At 42.3% G+C, this 22604-nt stretch overlaps 1 protein-coding gene across 3 annotated transcripts in view; it reads right to left on the bottom strand.

Moving 5' to 3' along the window:
• Positions 1–22604, bottom strand: part of REEP6 (receptor accessory protein 6) — a 1065881-nt gene that overhangs the window by 379331 nt on the left and 663946 nt on the right. For all 3 annotated transcript variants that reach the window (XM_044053991.1, XM_044053990.1, XM_044053992.1), the window contains one exon: positions 21259–21427. In XM_044053991.1, coding sequence (XP_043909926.1) covers positions 21259–21427 — 169 coding nt within the window. The remainder of the gene's footprint in view (positions 1–21258; positions 21428–22604) is intronic.

Raw genomic sequence — 22604 nt, 5'->3', positions numbered from 1 at the left:
GCCATTGTGACCACGGATGCTTCCCTGATAGGGTGGGGGGATGCATTTTCAGGGAAAGACTGCCCAAGGCACATGGACCGAACAGGAGTCACATTTGCATATCAATGTTCTGGAGATGAGAGCAGTACCTCTGGCGTTGCAGTACTTCCAGGACTCTCTCCCTCTAGGAACGATTGCGATTCAGACAGACAATATGTCAGTAGTCTGGTACCTGAACAAGCAAGGGGGAACCAGATCTTACCCCCTTTGCCGAGAAGCCCTCAGAGTTTGGCAGTGGGCTGTTTCCTCCCAGCACTTTCTGTTGGTAACGCACATCCCAGGGAGATCCAACATGATAGCAGACTAAGCAAGGCAATCCTATTGCCACACGAGTGGTCCCTCAAGCAAGAAATTGTGGACAGTATTTTCCGCAAATGGGGCCAGCCTTGCTGCGACCTTTTTGCCAGTCGCATCAACACAAAATGCAGAAGCTACTTTACCCTGATTCCCCCTCTGGGAGAAGCCAGAAGGGATGCACTCGTACACGATTGGCTCCCGGGTCTCCTCTATGCATTTCCACCAAGACCATTGATAACCCGTCGGGGGACCTTCATCCCTCTCTGCAGTCTCTGAAGCGGATAGCTTGGCTGCTCCAGTTCCCTACATAGCCAGGCTTCATAACCTTTCCAATGAGACAAAACAGATCCTTTTGTCTTCTCATAAGCCATCCACTAGAAGATTATATCTTAGTAAGTGGAAGAGATTTTCCATATGGGCCTCTAAGCATAATACTGATCCCTACCAAGCCTCCATGACATCCATACTAGAATTCTTGACTATGATTTTTAACAAAGGAGCGGCAGCAGCAACAGTATGGGGTCAGTTGGCTGCTATATCTAATTTTCATCTTGGGGTTGATGGGTTAAATATGTCCAAGTTATCCAAAGCATTTCTCAAGGGGACATTTTATATGAGACCACCTGTGAAAACTCCCTATTTTCCATGAAATCGAAATGTTATGCTCTCATGTATAATTCTCCCGCCATTTGAACCAGCATCATCTTGTGACTTCAAATATTTGTCGCGGAAAACCATACTTCTGGTAGCTATTACTTCTGCCTGCAGAGTGTCAGAGCTTCAGCCTTTATCTATCAGCCCTCCTTATTTGATTTTTCATGCTGACAGAGTATCACTTAGGGCAAATCCTTCCTTTTTGCCCAAAGTTTGTTCAGAAACCAATATTAACCAAGTTATTCAGTTACCAGTTTTCTTCCCTAATCATTCCAACAAGTTAGAGTATATGCTGCACAGACTTGATGTTCACAGACAGCTCAGATTTTATTTGGATAGAACAAAAGATTTCAGGAAATCAGACCAGCTTTTTGTTTCATTCTCTGAGTCCATAAAAGGTAGACCAGTGGCTAAAACGACTCTGTCTAAATGGTTATCTGATTGCATTCACCTTTGTCTAATTCAGCTGCTAATATGCCTTTGCAACACAAGATTAAAATTCACTCAACCAGAGCAGTTTCTACGTCCTCTGCCTTTTCAGCCAAATTGCCCCTTGATAACATTTGTGCAGCAGCCACTTGGTCAAAACCTCATACCTTTAGCACTCATTACAAAGTTGATAAGGCCAACAGGGACAGAGCTTCCTTTGGGTCCACGGTCCTGAAAAATGTACTCCCGTGAGCCACCCGAGATTGATGGTGCGTGGGACGCTACCCATTAGTCAAGAATAAACAGCGAGAATGAACAACTTCACATTAAGAAGTTATGTACTCACCATAAAGTTACACATGAGTTGTTCATCTCACCTTCATTCGTACGTCCCTCCCTCCTACCCCCCCAATAGCTAATAGCTGACCTAGATGTTGGTCTCATCCTGGTTGCTCAATTTCTTCTTCCCTTCCGAAAAGGAATAAATAATTTTATATGGTTATAGTACATGCAGCAAACAAGATCTGAGGTAATTCACAGTGCATCATGGGATAGGGGCTTGGCCTCATGCTACTGGAAGACCTCGAGCTTTGCATGTGGTCATACCGGAGCCGATGGATCGGCATCGAACACATCAGTCAAGAATGAAGGCGAGATGAACAGCTCACACGGAACGTTATGTTGAGTACACAACTTCTTATTATATACATTAAACATACACGGCTGGAGAAGATCTGGTATTCAGTACTTAATGCTCTCAGTACTGAAACAGATTATGTATTAGAATAAGAAAGTCATTAGTAAATATGCCCAGTAATTTACTAAGTTAGGCGCTGCAGTGCCAAACAGAAGAATACACTGCCAGAAACCAGTATCAGTCAAAAAATATTCCATTAGAATGGCAGTTATATAACATTCATTTGGCAAGATCTTCAATTTGGCTAGCAGCTGTCAGAACTGTGGTAAAATGTAATGTTAAAAAATGTGGCCATGTTTATGGGAGAATTGTTAAAAAGGGGTAAAATCCTCTACCTCTCCCCATTAGAGAACACCAGATCCAAGACTACCAGTAATCTGATTGAGGCTTGCTCCTTAAAAGGCATCAAGAATGTTCTCTCATGTAACCGTACTCAGGTTGTTCCATTTTACATTTTGCATATTAAACTCCTCCATCAACAACACCTCTACTTTATGTACCATTCTCAGCAAACAGCATACCATCTTCTTGCCTTGTTTCATCCCCATAAAGAGGTTTTTGAATATGTTTCTGACAACTGTCCTGCCATTTCATTTCAAAAGTGAGGTACATTGTTCCCTCGATCTGAATTTTTACTTCTATATTCTGTGCTCTTTCTCCTTCCCTTACATAAAAGGACTTACACATTTGAGTTCTTGTTTGAACTGTATTTGTTAATTTTTTAGGACCTTCTGTAACTTAATTTACAGCTGTTATTGGCAACTGCCCACAGTTAAGTGCTTTGGCTAAAGCACTCATCTGAATGAATTTCATCTCCTCCTGTTTTATTCACATGGTCTGTTCTATAAAATATGTATTTCTAAAGTTCACATCCCCAGTCATAATTTTCTTTGTACCACATTTGTGTTACTGTTACAATATCAGGACATTTTATTCTTCCACTAATGTTACCAGTTCACATAACATTTTGTTCAGACCGGTGGCAACATTAATTTCCACAGTCTTGGCTTTTTTTACCTTATCCATACTGTAACAAATTTGTATAGAACTAAGATGTGTAATTGCTTTTCAGTGATAACAGCAAAAATGTTGGTAATGAAACTGCATTTAGACACATACACACATATATGCATTAGATAAAAGCTAGCGTTTCACAAATTTCCAGTCAGCAAAAATAATTTGACTAAAATTCATTGGAATTTTCTAGACAAAGGCATAAATTTGAAATTTAACTTGGCAGACGTGGAAGAGTCAGAGAGGCTATACCAAATGGGGTAAGCATGTGAAAGAATAGATGTGTAAAATCTTACCATGATGATAGATGTCCTTCTCTTCACTGTTACAGTATTCATTACATGAGGGAGTTCCCCAATGTAGGCAATCCGACGTCGGCCAGTATACAAAAGAGTTTTAACTACCTTTAAGTGGTACAGTGTGAAATATTTTCTGCTTAAAAACCTCAGCTTTGGCCGGCTAAGAACTTGCTATCTTCAACTGGACGTATAAGAGAATTTAAGTACCTTTATCTGCTCTTTTTTTTTCCCAAAAATACAGTATTTAAATTGATTTTAACTGTGTGGAAGGAATATTAGCTGAACTGGAAGTTAATCAGTGTTTGCTGAATTTTGTTATTTGCTAGTAATTACAGGTGTGGGGGTAGTCACATTCTTTGATTTCCTGTCCTTGCCTATTAAAGTGGTACAGTGTGAAATATTTTCTGCTTAAAAACCTCAGCTTTGGCTGGCTAAGAACTTGCTATATTCAACTGGACGTATAAGAGAATTTAAGTACCTTTATCTGCTCTTTTTTTCAAAAAATACAGTATTTAAATTGATTTTAACTGTGTGGAAGGAATATTAGCTGAACTGGAAGTTAGTCAGTGTTTGCTGAATTTTGTTATTTGCTAGTAATTACAGGTGTGGGGGTAGTCACATTCTTTGATTTCCTGTCCTTGCCTATTTAAGTGGTACAGTGTGAAATATTTTCTGCTTAAAACCTCAGCTTTGGCCGGCTAAGAACTTGCTATATTCAACTGGACGTATAAGAGAATTTAAGTACCTTTATCTGCTCTTTTTTTCAAAAAAATACAGTATTTAAATTGATTTTAACTGTGTGGAAGGAATATTAGCTGAACTGGAAGTTAGTCAGTGTTTGCTGAATTTTGTTATTTGCTAGTAATTACAGGTGTGGGGGTAGTCACATTCTTTGATTTCCTGTCCTTGCCTATTTAAGTGGTACAGTGTGAAATATTTTCTGCTTAAACCCTCAGCTTTGGCGGCTAAGAACTTGCTATATTCAACTGGACGTATAAGAGAATTTAAGTACCTTTATCTGCTCTTTTTTTTCAAAAAAATACAGTATTTAAATTGATTTTAACTGTGTGGAAGGAATATTAGCTGAACTGGAAGTTAGTCAGTGTTTGCTGAATTTTGTTATTTGCTAGTAATTACAGGTGTGGGGGTAGTCACATTCTTTGATTTCCTGTCCTTGCCTATTTAAGTGGTACAGTGTGAAATATTTTCTTCTTAAAAACCTCAGCTTTGGCCAGCTAAGAACTTGCTATATTCAACTGGACGTATAAGAGAATTTAAGTACCTTTATCTGCTCTTTTTTTTAAAAAAAAAAAATACAGTATTTAAATTGATTTTAACTGTGTGGAAGGAATATTAGCTGAACTGGAAGTTAGTCAGTGTTTGCTGAATTTTGTTATTTGCTAGTAATTACAGGTGTGGGGGTAGTCACATTCTTTGATTTCCTGTCCTTGCCTATTTAAGTGGTACAGTGTGAAATATTTTCTGCTTAAAAACCTCAGCTTTGGCCGGCTAAGAACTTGCTATATTCAACTGGACGTATAAGAGAATTTAAGTACCTTTATCTGCTCTTTTTTTTCAAAAAATACAGTATTTAAATTGATTTTAACTGTGTGGAAGGAATATTAGCTGAACTGGAAGTTAGTCAGTGTTTGCTGAATTTTGTTATTTGCTAGTAATTACAGGTGTGGGGTAGTCACATTCTTTGATTTCCTGTCCTTGCCTATTTAAGTGGTACAGTGTGAAATATTTTCTGCTTAAAAACCTCAGCTTTGGCCGGCTAAGAACTTGCTATATTCAACTGGACGTATAAGAGAATTTAAGTACCTTTATCTGCTCTTTTTTTTCCCAAAAATACAGTATTTAAATTGATTTTAACTGTGTGGAAGGAATATTAACTGAACTGGAAGTTTTCACTCTGCTCTTCAGTTAGTCCCACCCTCCCTCCCTGTTTTTGTTTTGGTGTTAATCTTAGTGGCCTTGCAACTGCCCGCCCCTCTTGCACATTTGTGTTTGGATACTCCTTCTGGGCCCATCTCATTTGCTCACTCAACTGAGTGCAGTGAGATCATATTCTGATTTTAGGCACTCCTACTGTATACAAAGAGAGCATCTGGGAAACAGAAAAAAAAAAACAAAAAAAACAAAATTTAAGCTTGTTTCCTGCCTTTCCTGTTAAGTGGTATAGACTATTTGTAGGCTTCTGTGCCCCCAAGCCCTTCTGTGTTGGAGGGAAGCCTTCTAGCTTAGTTTTTTTTTTCTTATAACTAGCCAGTTTTCTAGTTTCAGCACTCAAATATGTTTCTTTGATCTCAGCACTTGTTCAGAAAAAAAAAAAAAAAAAAAAATTTCATCTGCTTTTACTGTACTTGTGTTTCTACCTACTTTTTTTTACTTTTGCATCATCTTAAAAGTACTCAATTGTATTTATTACTGCTTGGTGTAACTCATTCTAAGCCTTTTGGTTTAAACACTTGGGCTTCGGACCAGTTGTTTTGCACTGAGAGGGTTTGTGGTCTGCACTGTAGTGGCAGAACAGGTAGCTTACATCCTTCTAGGTTGGGAACTGCTGATTGAGGGCTCAGTGTCTGTTATTCTAAAAGTGTATTAATTCTGGTTTAAGCACTTGGGCTTTCAGGCCAGTTATTTTACATTAAGAGGGTTCGTGGTCTGCACTCTTGTGGGAGGAGTGGCTGGACTCTGCCCTTCTGAGCTGGGAATTTCTGGTTGAAGGCTTATAGTGCATGCATATCTGAACTGCTTCTTACTGAAGTTGGTGCGCCTTGTTTGCTGTGGCATAGACTGTATTCGGGCCTGCTGGATCTAGCTTTGTTTGTGTAACTTGAGCACTAATCCAGGCATTCTCTAAAGTATTCAACTGTATTTATTACTGCTTGGTAGTAAAGTGTAGCTATCATTCTAAGTCTTTTGGATTATGCACTTGGGCTTCAGACCAGTTGTTTTACATTAGGAAGGTTTGTGGCATGCACTGTGGTGGCAGGACAAGTAGCTTTCATCCTTCTAAGTTGGGAACTGCTGATTGAGAGCCCAGTGTCTGTTATTCTTAAAGTGTATTAGTTCTGGTTTAAGCACTTGGGCTTCAGGCCAGTTATTTTACATTAAGAAGGTTTGTGGTCTGCACTCTTGTGGGAGAAGAGGCTGGACTCTGCCCTTCTGAGCTGGGAATTTCTGGTTAAAGGTTTATAGTGCCTGAATATTTGAACTGTATCTTACTGAAATTGGTACACCTTGTTTGTTGTAGCATAGACTAGATCCAGGCCTGCTGAATCTAGCTTTGTTTATATGCTTGTTGTTTGTTTGCTTGTTATTTCCTGGAACGCTAATTCCACCTAATACGCGCTTCTCAGCTTCTGTGGATCACTAGTGATATCTGCATTGCTTACTGTACTTATTTCCTTGTTTCACTTGAAAGAAAGTTACTGTTTGTCGTTTTTGCATTTAAGTTACCTGTAACATATTGCACTTAAGTTACCTGGCACTTGCTCACTAAAGCAATTATACAAGTCAGCACTAAAAATTAAAAGCACTACACCCTCACTCCCCACTGGCCCTGGTTTTCAATTATTAAGGAATTCCCAATATTATTCTAGCATGTCCAAAGGTCAGTTGTCAATCTCCTCTCCGGTCCAGCTGGTGAATCTGGGAATCTTGAGGCAATGTTACAACTGCCTCATGTACACAGACAACCCTCTCCTCCTCCCAACAAATTCCAACACATGTGAGAGATGCAACCATATAGCCAAACTGGAGGCTAAGCTCTCTCAACTCAGTACTGGCATAACCAGTCAGGAGGAGAAGGAAACCACACTCACTACAATTCCAGTCTCACATAGACCTACCACGACAGCAAACCAAACACATAATCACACAAAAACATACTTGGAGGCTCTAAATAAAGATCTGCCGAAGCAGCAGAGACCTCCAAAGCAGACACCCAAGCAGCCGATACCCCAAAACAAAACACATGCAACACATATCTCACAAAGCCAGTGTGCCAAACAGTCACAGCCCTTAAGACTAAACAACACACCTGATACACTTGTAATAGGTGACTCTATCGTCAGGCACACTGACGTCCCGCTCACCAGGCTGAACAAGGAGAGGGTCACGGTGAGCAGCCTGTCAGGCGCTAGGATCCGCCACATAACACAAGCACTCAGGTCACTCCAAGGCAAGTACAAATATGACTCAATCATTGTCCATGCTGGTGTGAATGACCTGAGACGTACCTCCCTGGACTACATGAAAAGAGACATAAAGGAGCTCTCTGAGCATGTAGCCCAGGCCGGTATGACCCTGACGTTGAGTAGCATCTTACCCTCACCAAGAATGATGCCACAATATGAAGACAAGATGATCAATTTCAACAATTGGCTTAAGTACTGGTGTCATTCAAAGGGGATCCAATGCCTGTCAGCTTGGGATGATATGCTCGACAAGCCACGATGCTTCGCTAGGGACGGCTTGCACCTGTCATCCCTGGGCTTTCGGATATTGGCAAAGGCTCTTGCTACCCCATAGTGCCTTTTTAGGCAAGGCTCAAAAGACAAACCCACCTCCATAGGTATCACAAGGGATAAGAAACTAAGAGTAATGCTACTCAACGCCAGAAGTCTAAACCTCAAGATGCACGCACTCGAAACTCTCCTTAGCATGGAGAACATCGATATCTGTGCAGTAACAGAAACCTGGTTCAGGGCTCCCGACAGCACCCCAGCACTACCAGGTTATACCTCATACCATGCTTTTCGGCCCCAAAACTTGGACCGAACCACAAAAGGAGGGGGAGTAACGATATTCATCAAAGATACCCACACCTCCAGGTTGGTGGCAAAGCACGAAGCATCAGAGACTATCCATGTGCAACTAACAGTGGGTAAAACTGCCTTCCAGTTTATAGCCTGCTACAGACCACCCTCCCAAACCCAGGAACCCCACTCGGCCTTCCTGAGAATATTGAAAAATATGAAGGTCTCTCCAAACACCATTATATTGGGCGACTTCAACTACCCAAACATAGACTGGGAGCATTACTCTAGCTCCAGCACCCTAGCCCAAAGGTTCCTAGAATTTATAAACTAAATGCTATGGAACAACTTGTTACCACTCCCACAAGAGGGGAAAACATACTGGACCTGATCATCACCAACATGAGGACTCTATGCTCCAGACCAGAAGTGTATCCCTCACTGGTAAGATCAGACCATAAACTAATCTCACTGGATATTCACATCCTGACCCCACCCCCTGCCCAGAAAACCACAGTGAAAAACTTCTCTAAAGCAAATTTCACACTCCTCAAAACTGAGGTGGAATCCTTCAAAGCCCCCAGGCCTGTGGAAAATACAGCCCAGACCGCAGAATCCTTTATAAACGCATTCTATGAACACCTTCAGGAATGCATGGATCATGCGAACCCAAATAAAACCAAGACCCAGTCCTCCAAAGGCAGACGTCCTGTCTGGTGGACCCCAGCCATGAACAAACTATACAATAGAAGGAGGAAGCTACTAAATGATAGAGCAAAATCCCAAAAAGGGAAGGCATCACTGATCAGTATTAGCAAAAAACTACGGGCACACACAAAATTGTCTAAGGCCAGCTTCGAAAGAAAAATTGCACAGGACACTAAGGATAATTACAAGGCTTTCTTTAGTTATGTTAGGAACCTGGGTGGTAATTCCCAGATATGCTCAGAATTAGTCCAAAATGACAAAAAATACACCGAACCCACAGACATTGCCAACATCCTAGCTGACAGGTTCAGCACAAACTTCTCCCCCCCTCCCCACCAAAAGGGCAAATATCTATCCCAGCAGAGTGCTGACCCCCTGACATCTCAGATGCTCTGGTAAGAGCCGCCCTCTCCAAAGCAAAAAACACAGCATCAATGGGACCAGATGGTGTCCCGGGCTGCGTCCTACATGAACTCCAAGAAGAGCTAAACCCAAACATAAAACTACTGTTCAATCTCAGCCTTACTACAGGATATGTGCCCAAAGAGTGGCGTACAGCAACAGTGGTCCCTCTCCATAAAGGTGGTGCCTCAACGGATCCTGGAAACTATCGCCCCATAAGCCTGACTAGCTTGGTCTGCAAAGCTATGGAAAGGATCATCATGGACCTCATAAATAAAGATATTGGGGACCTACAAACACTGGATCCTACCCAGTTCGGCTTTGTTAAGGGCAGATCCTGCCTCTTAAACCTGGTTGATTTCTTTGAAACAGTCACCAAGGCCATTGACAAGGGGAAGGTGGCCCACACAGCCTACCTGGACCTCGCAAAAGCCTTCGATACAATACCCCACTCGGGCATTATAGATAAGCTTACCAGCTTAAATATAAACCCCTATGTCACTAGATGGATTGCAAACTGGCTCAAGGACAGAACCCACATGGTTAGAATTGCTGGAGCCATGTCAGACTCCAAACCAGTTACAAGTGGTGTACCACAAGGCTCAGTCCTGGGACCTCTCTTGTTCGGTATATATTTCTCGGAGGTACAGGCCAACACGGAAGGACTGTGGCTGACCAAGTTCGCAGATGACTGCAAACTGGGCGCCATAATCGACTCTCCAGTCGGCACAAGCATCCTCCAAAAGGGCCTCATAGAAACAGACAACTGGTGCCAGAGCCATGGCCTCAAGCTAAATGCCAAAAGTGTATAGTCATCCCCTTTGGCAAAACAAAGTGCCCACAAATTACCACATAGGTGGTAATCCATTAAGTACAGAAGAAGTAATTAGGGACCTGGGGACCCAAGTTGATAGCAATCTCTCATTTGACAACCACGTGGCCAAAGTGGTTAGAAAAACATTTTATATAGCCCACCTAATCATGAAGGGATTCACATCTAGATCAGGGGACGTCATCGTGCCTCTTTACTCATCCCTCATCAGGCCCATAATTGAGTACAATGCCCCTTTTGGGATGTACCTTACCAGACACCTGCAGCAACTGGAAAGACCCCAAAAGTACCTCACCAAGAGGATCAAAGGGCTCAAACAGATGCCATATGCTGCCCGGTTAAAGAAACTCCAGCTCTACTCAGTGGCATACCGCCTGTACAGAGGCGATCTGTGCCTGACGTATAAAGCCATGTCCAACCCGGAATTAATGGACATGCTGCACCTCAGAAAATCCAAATCCCATCGAGCTACGCTCGAGAGACTTGAACCTCAGCACTGAAATAAATAGGACATGCTGGAGGGACAGATTCATAACCCAGAGGCTCCCTTCACTCTGGAATAAAATCCCAGTCCAGGTTAGGCAGAGTCTTTCATTGACTCTCTTCAAGAGGAATCTTGATGAGTGGATGGGAGATCGTAGGTTTACCCCGGGTATCACTTCTGTGTCACTGTTAGACAGAGGCACAGTATACTAACCTCGAAAAAGGGCATAGCAAAATAAATTTAAAATGGGTGGCGAAAGCCAAACACATTCTGGCTAGGCTTATAAATGCCCTAGGGCAGATAGCCTAGTATGAACCTATGAACCTATGAACTACAGTAGGGTGCATGGTATGTCGCATATAGGCTGCAATCAAACGTCAGCCATAAAAGTGATGAACGCACGCACCATCCTCAGAACTGACGGACCCAGGAGGAATGCCAGCATAAGGACATAGGATAAGAATCATCCAAGAAGAACCAAGGCCAGGGCGAAGGAGGGAGGGATAGGAATACTGCAACAGTGAAGAGGACACCATCTATCATTATGGTAAGATTGTACACAACTATTCTATGCCCTTCTATTCATCTTTTGCAGTATTCACTATATGCGGGAGAATACCAAAGTTCATGAAGTAAGGGGAGGAAGGTGCAGCAGAGCAGCTTTCCAGGAACCCATGCAGTACGGCTCTGGCAAACCCTGCTCTAGATTTAGAGATACCATCTAATTTGTAGTGTTTGGTGAAGGTATGGACTGAGGTCATGTAGCTGCTTCAAGAACTGAATTAGTATCCAATCCCTTGAAAAAGGCCCCAGATGAGGCAATAGCCCTGGTGGAGTGAGACCTAACAGAGGAAGGGAGGGTCCTACAAAGGTGACTGTAGCAAAAGGTAATGGCCTTGGAAATCCAGGAGGAAACAAGTCTGTTTGGACACAGTCTGCCCCAGGGCCCTAGGGTGGTAAGAAACAAAAAACTAATCTGACTTCCTGACAGCTTTGGTTTTGCCAAATAAAATCCAAGTTGTCTGTGGACATCTAAAATATAGAGCAACCTCTCACTAGGGTTCTGGGGGGAAGGGAAAAATGTAGGCAAGTGGATGGACTGATTTAAAGACAGGTCATTGATTACTTTAGGCATAATTGAGGGGTTTGTGCACAGGGAAACCCTGTCCTTGTAGAAGACTAGAAAGGGTGGAGATACCATAAGAGCCTGTAGATCAGACACTCATCTGGCTGAAGTTAAGGTTAGGAGTGGCACCCTTTTCCAGCAGCAGTACTGTAAAGAAGCTGAAAAAACTGACTCGAAGGGTGGTAGAGTCAGCTTATCCAAAACAAAGTTAAAGTCTCAAGGAGGTGGAATACGTTTCCTGGGAGGACTAATGTGTAGGACACCTTTCAGAAATTGTTTAGCCTCAAATCTGCTAGCTAAGGGGGGAGATACAGGTAAGACAGACAGATATGGCTGACATATGGGCTTTCGCTTAAGAGTAAGCCAAGCCAGCATTGAGCAATTCATACAAATAAGACAGAACCAGGGGAATTTCCAGTTTCAGTGGGCATGGTTTCATTTCAGACACCAGAATGAAAATCTCTTCCATTTGGCTGAATAAGATTTTCTGGTATGTGGTTTCCTGGCCTTCTGCAGGACTGTATGCATGTCCTCACAGAATAGGTCTCTGAAAGGAATTAGTACCCTATCACCCACAAGGTCACCTGGACAGTCGACAAGTGGGGATGGGTGCGGGTCCCTTTGTCATGTGTGAGAAGCATCACAATCTGAGGTAACTTGTGGTGAATGCCCTTGGCTAAATGCAGGAGGAGAGGGAACCAGTGCTGTCTTGGCCAGAAAGGGAGTCACCAGCAAGATTTTTGGTTTGTCCTGTTGAATTTTGGACAGGACTTTTGGAATGAGGGGAAGGGGAGGAAATGCATTTAGAAAATCCCCTTCCAAGAGAAAGGGCATCCACTTTCCAGACCAGAGGATGAGGTTCTCTGGCACAAAACTGTGGAAGTTGTCTGTTCATGGGGGAGGAAAAGAGGTCTGTTTGAGGAATATCCCACTGGGGGACAAAGTCTAGAAACAACCCTTTGAAGCATCCATTCATGGGATTGTGTTTGGAATCTGCTCAGGTAATCTGCCAAACAATTCTGTGAAGATGGAATGTAGACTGTCTGAAAGGTCACCTGGAATTTTATTGCCAGCTCCCAAGCCTGAAGTGCTAGCCTGCATAACAGATAGGGTTTGGTACCCGTTTGTTCACATACCAGAGAACTGTCACACTGTCTGTGAACAGTTTTAGATGCCCTGGTTGGAAGAGGGGATGGAAGTTCTGCATGGCCAATAGCAGCGCCCTCATCTCCCTTACATTGTGTTCCTTCAGTTGAGAGGGAGGCTAGACCCCTTGTGCTTTCATGCGCCCAAAAGTTGCTCCCCAGCCTACAGCTGAGATGTCTGTGAAGATCTTTTGACGTGGATCAAGAGGGTGTAAGGGCAGTCCTCGGCTGAGTGACATGATGTATCCACCACTGAAGTTCTCTCTTCAGACAGGCGACAAGAGAAATGGAGAATTCTAGGGGGTGTTGGAGTTGCATCCAAACTGACTTCAGATACCACTGCCATTTTTTCATGTGGAGTTTGGTAAAGGGGAGCATGGGAATGGTAGATACCATGAGGTCCCAGGACCCTGAGAATCTGTCTGTAATGTGGTGAACCAGCAGAAGATTTTTGAAGTAAAGGATGAGGTCTCATACCTTTTGTCGGGGTAGCGAGACCTTCATAACATCTGTTTGTATCCTGCACCCCTGGAAAATCTGATCCTGTGAAGAGGTGAGAAATGGTTTCTTTACGTTTATGGTGAACCCCTGACTTTGTAGAAGATGGATGGTAAGGGTAATATTTCATTCTAACTTGTCTGTGGAGGAAGCAAGAAGGAGGAGTTCACCCGGATAAGGAAAACTGTGTATGCCCTGATGTCTGCAGTGGGCAATCACAGGAGCTAGACATTTGGTGAAGACCCTTAGTGCGGTAGAAAGTCCAAAGGGCAAGGCATAGAAATGAAAATGCCATGATGATACAGAGAACCGTAAGAACTTCCTGTGGCTGGGATGGACGGAGATGTGCAGATATGTATCTCTGATATCCAAGGTAATCAAGAAAGCTTGAGGCAGAAAAAGTGGCAAGTCTAAAGGGTCAGCATGCGGAAGGTGGGTATCCTTAGAATGGGACAGGTCCAGGATGGGTCTCCAGGGACCTTCCTTCCTGGGCACCAGGAACAACCTGGAATAAAAATCTCTAATTGTTTTTAGGGACACTTTCGATAGTCCCTTGGTCCATTAATTCTAACAGAACCTCTGTGATAAAAGGTAGTTGTTCCCTGAGAGTATGAGGGATGCCCCTGAAGGAGAGTAGGTAATCCATACCATAAAGTACCCATTTTGAACAATGGAGAGGACCCAGTATCTAGGTTATGCTTTTCCAGGCTGGGAGAGACAGGCGAAAGTGCTGGGAAAGTGGGATGTGGGTGGGGGAGGCAGTATCAGAGAGGATGGTCAGTCTGGAAAAGCCACTTAGGTGGCAGCTGCCAGAGGGACCCTAGGCTGTTGTGGTCTCCTATCACTTTTTTTATTCTGGGTTGAGGGTGACGTGAATGCCTACGCACAAACATGTTTTTGCAGGATAATTTCTTTGGAACTTGGGCACTGGGGAAACAAAAATGTATTTCAATTCTTGTATTTCCTTACTCTTTCTGCAATGATTTGAGAACAAGTTAGCAGCTGCTGGGCCAAACAAAGCAAAGTTGTCCAAAGGAGCATACATAAGTTTGGTTTTTATGCCCTCAGGTAATACACAAAGTCTTAGCCAAGAGAATCTTCTTAATACTGATCCAGAGGCAGCTGCTCTGGCAGAAGCTTCTTCAGCATCATAGCTGCATTTTATGGAGTGGCATGCTACTTGAGAAGATGCACCAAGCAAGGAAGTAGGCAAGGTTTTATTTTCTGATTCAGGTAACTCTGCAATTACCTGTGAAAGTTGGGACACAAGCTCTAAAGCAAATGTGGTCATGTGTGTTTGATAATTTATGGCCCTATACACCAAAGTGGCACAAGTGTACACTATTTTGCCTAGTCTAGCCAGAATCCTGCTATCTTTATCTGATGGGAGGACGGTAGTGGAGGACAGTAATCTGGATGGCTTGTCAGAAGCCACAGAAATAACATAAGAGTCCACAAAGGGGTATCTGAAGAGGAACTTGCAGTCCTCTAGGACCTTACAGAAGCAGTCTGGTTTCTTGGGGATGGGTGGCTTGGAATCTAATACCTGTGAAGCTGAGGCAAAACCATTGAGAAAGGCAGGCAAGACAGGAGGCATAGCAGAGGGGCTAGGCAACTCCACCTGTAGTAGCTCATAGTATCTTTTAGCACTTCAGATACTTGGGTGCTATCCCATCTAAAATGGTCTTTCATTTTAGCTAGAGTTTCCCCAAAGGAAAGGTCTTCCATAGGTGAATCTGTTCCACTGGACTCCTCTTCTGGGGAGGATCTGTGAAGAGTAGGCCAGAGATTCCACCCCTGAAGATGCCTCTTCCTCTGAAGAATACTCTTTCCTGGTTCTTTTAAGTGGAGAGACAGTACTAGGAGAGAGAGAGGTGTAAAACCTGGTGGAGGCCTAAGTGACATAAGGGCATTGAAAATACCCTGAGCGAATTGTTGCCAGTCGCTAACAGGTTCTTTTGCCAGGGACACGTGTTTGGTTTTCTGTTTCTTTTTTACATGCAAGTTTGTCCTATGTATGGTGGGAGGCTCCAACATAGGCCTACATTCTATCAGATCAAATTCCACCTCTTCCCTAACAGGGATCTAAGGAATTTCCTTACGGCTTTCCATTATCATGAGCCATGGTTCCCTTTGGACATTAGACACGGATGCCTGATCAGCCTCTGCAGACATGTTTACACTCAGATCCAAGGTAGACAGGCTGTCAGGCTTGGCCTATGGATCTGAACTGTGAACCAGATGCGACTCCGGGCTCTCCTCCGCCTTGAGAGAGATGTCAGTATCCAGAGGCACAGCAGAAGGTTCGGGCCTTTGCTTTTTGGCCTTCCACTTCAAAATCAACTCACCCTCAGGCCCCTAGGATCCCTCCGTAACGCTTTTTGCTAGCAGCTTTAAGTATTGATTCTCTAGGTAGACAGCTAAAGAGGATAATCTACTCCTTAAGTTCTTTGGCAGAAATGCCTGATAAATACAGCAGTTTTTTTGTGGTCGTGGTTGAGGTTTAGGCAGAACAAGCAATGTTGATGGCTATCCTAGTGTGGAATTTGTCTTCCACATTGGCACTTGCCCTTCTTAGATGACATGAACCCTAACCAAAGACATTAGCAAAATAGTCAAGAATTCCCCAAAGGGGCACTTATCTGAAATTTGAAGACTCATAAATGACTCTGGGTCAGACCGTACGATAGAATTTGGCATTTGGATCTGGCACCAGAGAAGTTCTGAGGATGGTGTGTGCATACGTCACTTTTAAGGCTGATGTTCGATCACAGCCTATGTTCGACGTACCACTCACCATACAGTAGTAAAAGTCTTTTGGATACTGGCCTATGGTGGGGAACTCCTTTATGTAATGAATATTGCAACAGATGAATAGAAGGACATTTGATTTAATGTTAATTAAATATCTGCCAGTCTTGATCTTTTCCAGAGTGCCCATATGAATTACCAACAAGCAATGTGACCTTTCCTACTAAAAGCTCTGCATCAGTTCTCTCCATCTCTCTGTGTGCTGATGAGCTCTGAACCAGAGTGGGAGCAGGGAATTAAAAGAACAGAAAAACAATTTGCTTCCCAGAGACAAAAGTAAGCTTACAGGTGTATAGCTTGCCTGCATTTCTTCACTACTGAGTAAATTTACAAGTCAGCAAAACCAGGTGTTAGAAAATAGATGTAAGCACAGTCAATTGGTAGTTACCATTTTTCTGAAGAACGCTATCCAACAACAAAATTTTAATTTCTCTTTAGCAGGGTACATGATTTCTGCATATTAAATTATCAGTGTGTTTTGCATAATTCAGTTCTAAAAGCTTGTGGATAGATGATTATTGAAGTGTATAAGGGTAATTACAAAGAAAAAAGGGACATATAACTGTTAGTATCCAGTGTTAAACTGAGACTGCTTTTGCTACAGCTACCCCAACTAATATGATGCAACTGGCTTATTTTAAGAGTGTTTAGCAGTTTTTTAAGTGTTCAGTAGTTTTGACCTTGAAGTTCCAAACTGGTGTAGATGGTATCAGCATGGTACCACAGAAGCAGCAAGGACTGGTGTCAGTGACAAGGTATTATTAGCCCTGCCTAGAAATCACTGTTTGTTTTGTCTTTCGGCTTTTCCTGGTAAGGGGTCGCCACAGCGGAACTCCGGTCCGCTAATGATTGGCAGTACAATTTTACGAAACGCCGAGGTGCCAGCTCGACGCCCAACCTTCAACAAAGGCACACCCATTTACGCACGCATGTCTTTCGAACGCTACCCAACCCTGAGGAGGACATGCAGACTCCACACAGAAGGCACTCCCAAGCCAAGAGAGTGAAATATAGTACAGGCCAAGACTCAGTACTGTTGGTAAGATAACAGTGTAAGGCTCTGACATGGGGGTAAAGATGTTGCAATCCTGGACAGTCAGTGCTCATAAATCTGCTCTCCAGCAATACAGTGTGAGGCCTATTTAGGTGAGACAAACATTGGTCATAGCTAATGCAGCAGAACACATCTGCTGCACACTCTTAAGGTTGTCCCTGAAACATGTATGAACTGTTAAAAAAAATGCTGAGACCTTGGAGTCAAAGGTTGCTCCTGTAACATGCATGAATTATTAAAAAAAAAAAAAATGCTGAGACCTTGCAGCCAAGAAAGTCTTTAATAGATTTAGAACATTTGTCCTTAATGGAGTTCTGGATTTTATTTTCTTTAGACGAAGGAATTGCTACCATCTTTTCCCCAATTGAGCATGTATCTTCCCCTGTACTTTATGCAACTGTAACTTTATGCTCTGCTAACTACAATGATGTTCTGAGGGAGGAACCAGGAGTTCCTGAATGATTTTCTGCATCCTCCATCTAGTCCAAAGAAGGAGCACGCATTTGCCATTTATGCTCTAAAGGCCATTTCTGACACAGTTATGAACTGTCACTGTACTTTATCCACAATGACAGTTCATACACTTTCCCTATACTTCCAATAGTAGACTACGTTTAGCTACCTACCATGATGTTTTGAGGGGGACATTTAAACTTCCAGGAGTGCCCCCAGTTAAACACTTGGTAATTAAAGCCCTAAAACCAGTCACCTAGGTTTATGCATCTACCAGACTACTACACAGAACAATATGAATATAGGCTTACATTTCTTCAAATGGATCCCCAGACCTCAATGAAGCCAATGTCCTGAGCTATACACCCCTAATGCAACCCATTTTGAACCCCATTATGTCAAGCACTGCATCATTACCCACACTTTGGAGATTAAGCACTTTTCAGAATGTCACTTGTCTAAGTATCTTAACCATTCTTTAAACTCTTTCTGCACTTCTCAGCTCTCTTGCATAGCCATGTCACTTTTTGCTTCTAGGACAAAAACAAGCTCCTTACCCCACTCATCTGGTTCTTATGATCCTAAAGATTTGCCTCCTAACTATACTGGCCATGGCATTCAACTCACTTTCATGCCTCTTCTCACCCACAGTTTTACATTCCTAATTACTGCATACAATAGAGGATGATTCATCATTGTGAGCTACTGCAAACTCTTCTGTGGTTCCTCCATGTACAGTTTCCCAGTACCTTTCTTATTTTCCAATGGATACAGGAGGGCACAAGAATTACAGTGAGATGTAGTTAGGAAAATGCTGCTGTTTTACGATGCTCATCCACCCATAACCCTTGGGTCTTCAAAGGAATCTTCTTTTTTTTTCTTTCTTTGTTTTCACCTCCAAAGTAGTAGTGGTAATATTATGAGTCCTTGAGAAGTAAGGACAATTCTCAGAGTTTTGGATAACTAAGCTTGGGGATAACGTGTGCCTTAGTCCAGAAGTGGATGCATTGCATTTGCTAGAACTCCCTGAAGACTACTTCTCAATGACCACTGTTGTAACTCTGCCATGCACACTTACTTAACTTTGCATATTTAAGCAAACCCGTAATAAACCAAATGTACAACAAAATAATTCCACAGCACTCCTGAAGTTTGACTGCTCTTTACAAAAAGTATGCTAATCTGAATCTAAATCACAATTTTGCAAATAAAGCTTATATATTGTCAACCCCATGAGACCATTTCACACATTCCAGAGAATGCAAATGCAAAGTACTACCAACAGTTTAATCCCTGACCCATCAGACTTTAAACCCAAATGGCAAATATGTATAAAAACACAAGAATGCTTCACCCTGCAAAACCAGAAAACAGAAGTTGCAAGAAGAATCTGTGGTATTGTTTTCTGAATGCAAAGGTGGTTCACACAGCCTATCTTGACATCGCCAAGCTTTCAACACCATCCCCCATTCTGGAATTACAGCTAAACTCACTAAACTAGGTATAAATCCCTAAGTCACAAGATGGGTTGCCAGCTGGTTTACTGACAGAACCCACATTGTAAAAGTTGCAGACTCCAAATCTGACTTCAAACCAGTGACAAGTGGAGTACCACAGGGTTCAGTCCTGGGTCCTTTCCTGTTTGGTATCTACTTCTCTGAAGTACAGGCTAACACAGAAGGCCTTTGGCTAACACAGTTCGCAGATGACTGCAAACTTGGAGCCATAGCTGAGTCCCCAAATGATGTGGACACCCTACAGAAGGGCCTCACTGAGACAGATGACTGGTGTCAGAGCCATGGCCTCAAGCTCGATGCCACAAAGTGCACTGTTATCCCCTTTGGTAAAAACTCTGTACCCACGAACTACCACATAGGTGGCAGTCTACTTAACGCTGAATGTGTGATAACAAACCTGGGAACCCAGGTGGACAGTAGTCTTTCCTTTGATAATCACAAATCATTCTACGTGGCACACCTCATCACAAAAGGGTTCTCATCTAGGAAAAAAGAGGTCATTGTTCCCCTCTACTTGACACTCTTTAGACCCATTATAGAGTAAAATGCCCCTTTTGGAATGCACCTTACAAGACATCTGCAACAGCTGGAAAAGCCACAGAAGTACCTCACACAGAGGATTACTGGCCTCAAACAGATGCCATACACTGACCGTCTCAAAAGACTCCAGCTTTACTCCGTAGCATATCGCCTACTCCGAGGTGATCTCTGCCTAACATATAAAGCTATGTCAAACCCAGAGCTGTTGGATATGCTACACCTAAAGAAATCCCAAACCCTCCGAGCTACATGCTCTAGGGACCTAAACCTTGTCACCACAATAAACAGGACATGCTGGAGGGATAGATTCCTGTCCCACAGACTTCCCATACTCTGGAACATGCTACCCATCTATGTCAAGCAAAGTTCCTCATTAGCACTCTTCAGGAAAAATCTTGATAAAGTGGATGGGAAATAGGAACTACACACCGGGGGATCACTTCTGTGGCTCTGCTCTACAGGAGCACAGGAAAATAACTTTCTTGGGTGCTGTAAGCCAGGGAACTTTGTTGACTAGGCTTACTTAGTCCCTTGGGCCGATAGCCTAGTACCTACCTATGAACCTATAAAGCCTTTGCATTTTTCCATCTGTTGCTGCAAAAATATATGCTGGAAAGAACAGAAAGTCCATATTCTGATAACCATAAAGTACAAAAACACTTTCAACAACATAATTTTTCTGACATGGCAAACCATTGCTGATGCTGTGAAAGCTTTGTTCCACATAACAGCTGAGAAGTAAAAAGTGCATGAAAAAGTACTTTTTTTTGTTACACAGGCACACACACACTGCAATCCCAGGAAGGGGCACTAAAGAGGAAAAAAATGAATTCAAAACTGGACTAGTTTTAGTTTTTTTTTTTTTACTTTTTTCCATAGATTTGTTTGTCAGGTTGGGGTTCTACATACCACTGTTGCACACAGCTTCCCTGAGTTCCATCTCTCTCTAATCTGCAAGTAAATTTTAATATTTCTCCCAGGCTGATGAAGACGGGTCTCCCACAGGAGGTGAGTATTCCTGGAAGCAGTCATTGCTAATTACAAGGTGCTTAATTGCTGCAGATTATGGTCCTGCCCCACCCCTGCCATTATGGCATCATATAGGAGGCTAAAAGTAACAATAATATGGGGCTACTAGGAGCCAAAGATGGTATGAACTCAGACCTACTCATTTACTCATCCTGGCTTGCTGTTCTCCTGCTATGGCCTTCATCAAGAACCAGATAGACAGTCTAGCTGTAGCATAACAGTGAAGCTTACTACCTAATGTACTCTAACAGGATTTTCCTGCAAATAGGACCTTTAGTCCTAGTATATGTACTCATTTAAAACATTAAATGCATGATATCTTATACACCTTTTAGCTATTACATCAGCTTGAAAAGTGGAAAAAATTATCACTGTGCTACATACTGCGATTCAGGCAGTTTCACAACACTAGCATTTTAAACAGTTACAGAAGCACAGCATGGCTTTCATGATTTAATAATTACCTTCCTTAGTCAAGTTTTCTGCAGCATTTATAGCTTTTCCACTCAGGTCACTAACAATTTCATCCACAGCAGTATGGTGTTTCAAAAACAATGGGCGGATAATCCGTGTATAGATTACTTGTGATCCATTCCAAGAAAATGGTGCCATACACCAAAGCAGGAATATACACTGGAATTAGAAGCAAATGATGATACAGTTTACAAAAATAGAATAAAATATCTTGCAATGGACTACTTTACAGCAAGCACAATAACAGCAGCATAAAACAAGTAATCCAAGAAAAATATGACTTCAGCTTTGATTTATACTTTCAGTTTTTATTGATGTTAATCAAATCATGTTACTATTTATGTATCCAGGTTTGCATTTAAAAAATATCCTCAGTTCATCTGTCTTTAAGACCATTCAGTGCAAATTGCAATATTACAAGGATACAACACACAAGCATTTTCATGAAACCACCTCTCATTTTAAACATGACAGAAGGGGAATATGTAAGTCTCCACATGTTGTACTCACAGGAAAGCATTATTGAAAGGTAAGACACATGCAAGTGGGTGAAATGACTTGACTCCTCGGTTTTGGACAGTTTACAACATCTCGATCCATGGTATTGCTATATCGGATATCAATGTCTGGTATACGTTTTCTTCACTGCTGCACTTAAGTCATGATATGTGGATACAGATCCTGCTCAGTGTTTATCAACTGCCTTTGGGACCTCAGAAGCAGTGGATGCCCCTCCTTTCTACCAGAAGCCAAAAGGCTATACTAAAAGCTATTCGCATCCTATTTCAGCAATAGCTGCCAACTAGATAGTAGGGGAAATATATTTTCAAGCTGAGAACTTGGTGAAAACCTACATCAATGTCTTCTCACAACTATGAGAGTACATTACATTTTGAAGTCACCTAGTGAATTTCCCTTTACTGGATGAGTAGAAATTACTTTCCCGTCATTTTGATAACCCTTTATTCTCCTAGATTTAACTGGGCTATCTGTGCTAAACTGTAACCATCGGTGAGTACCGGTTAGTAAAAAAGACAGAATTACTTAAATTAAATAAAAAAATTACATAATTGACTTGTTTAGTTTCATTTCCAAGTCTTCATCATTAGCTTGGCTGTTAGGTATTAAGTGCTCTGCCTTTATGGTAACACAATGAGTGCACAAAGTTTAATACCAACCTGCTCTACAGAGACGATTTTTCAAAAATAAATTTCTGACAGTTCTACAAAGCACATTCAGTAAGAACAGGACACCTTAAGATTACATTTACGCCAAATCTGAGCAAAAATGAAACATGAAATTGTGTTTCACACAGTATTTTGTTTCCTCCTGTGGA

The sequence above is a fragment of the Protopterus annectens genome, chromosome 13.part0 (assembly GCF_019279795.1).
Source record: "Protopterus annectens isolate FY-2018-M chromosome 13.part0, PAN1.0, whole genome shotgun sequence".
Classification (NCBI taxonomy): domain Eukaryota; kingdom Metazoa; phylum Chordata; order Ceratodontiformes; family Protopteridae; genus Protopterus; species Protopterus annectens.
The sequence above is the reverse complement of the archived record's forward strand: the minus strand, read 5'-3'. Positions and strand labels throughout refer to the sequence as shown.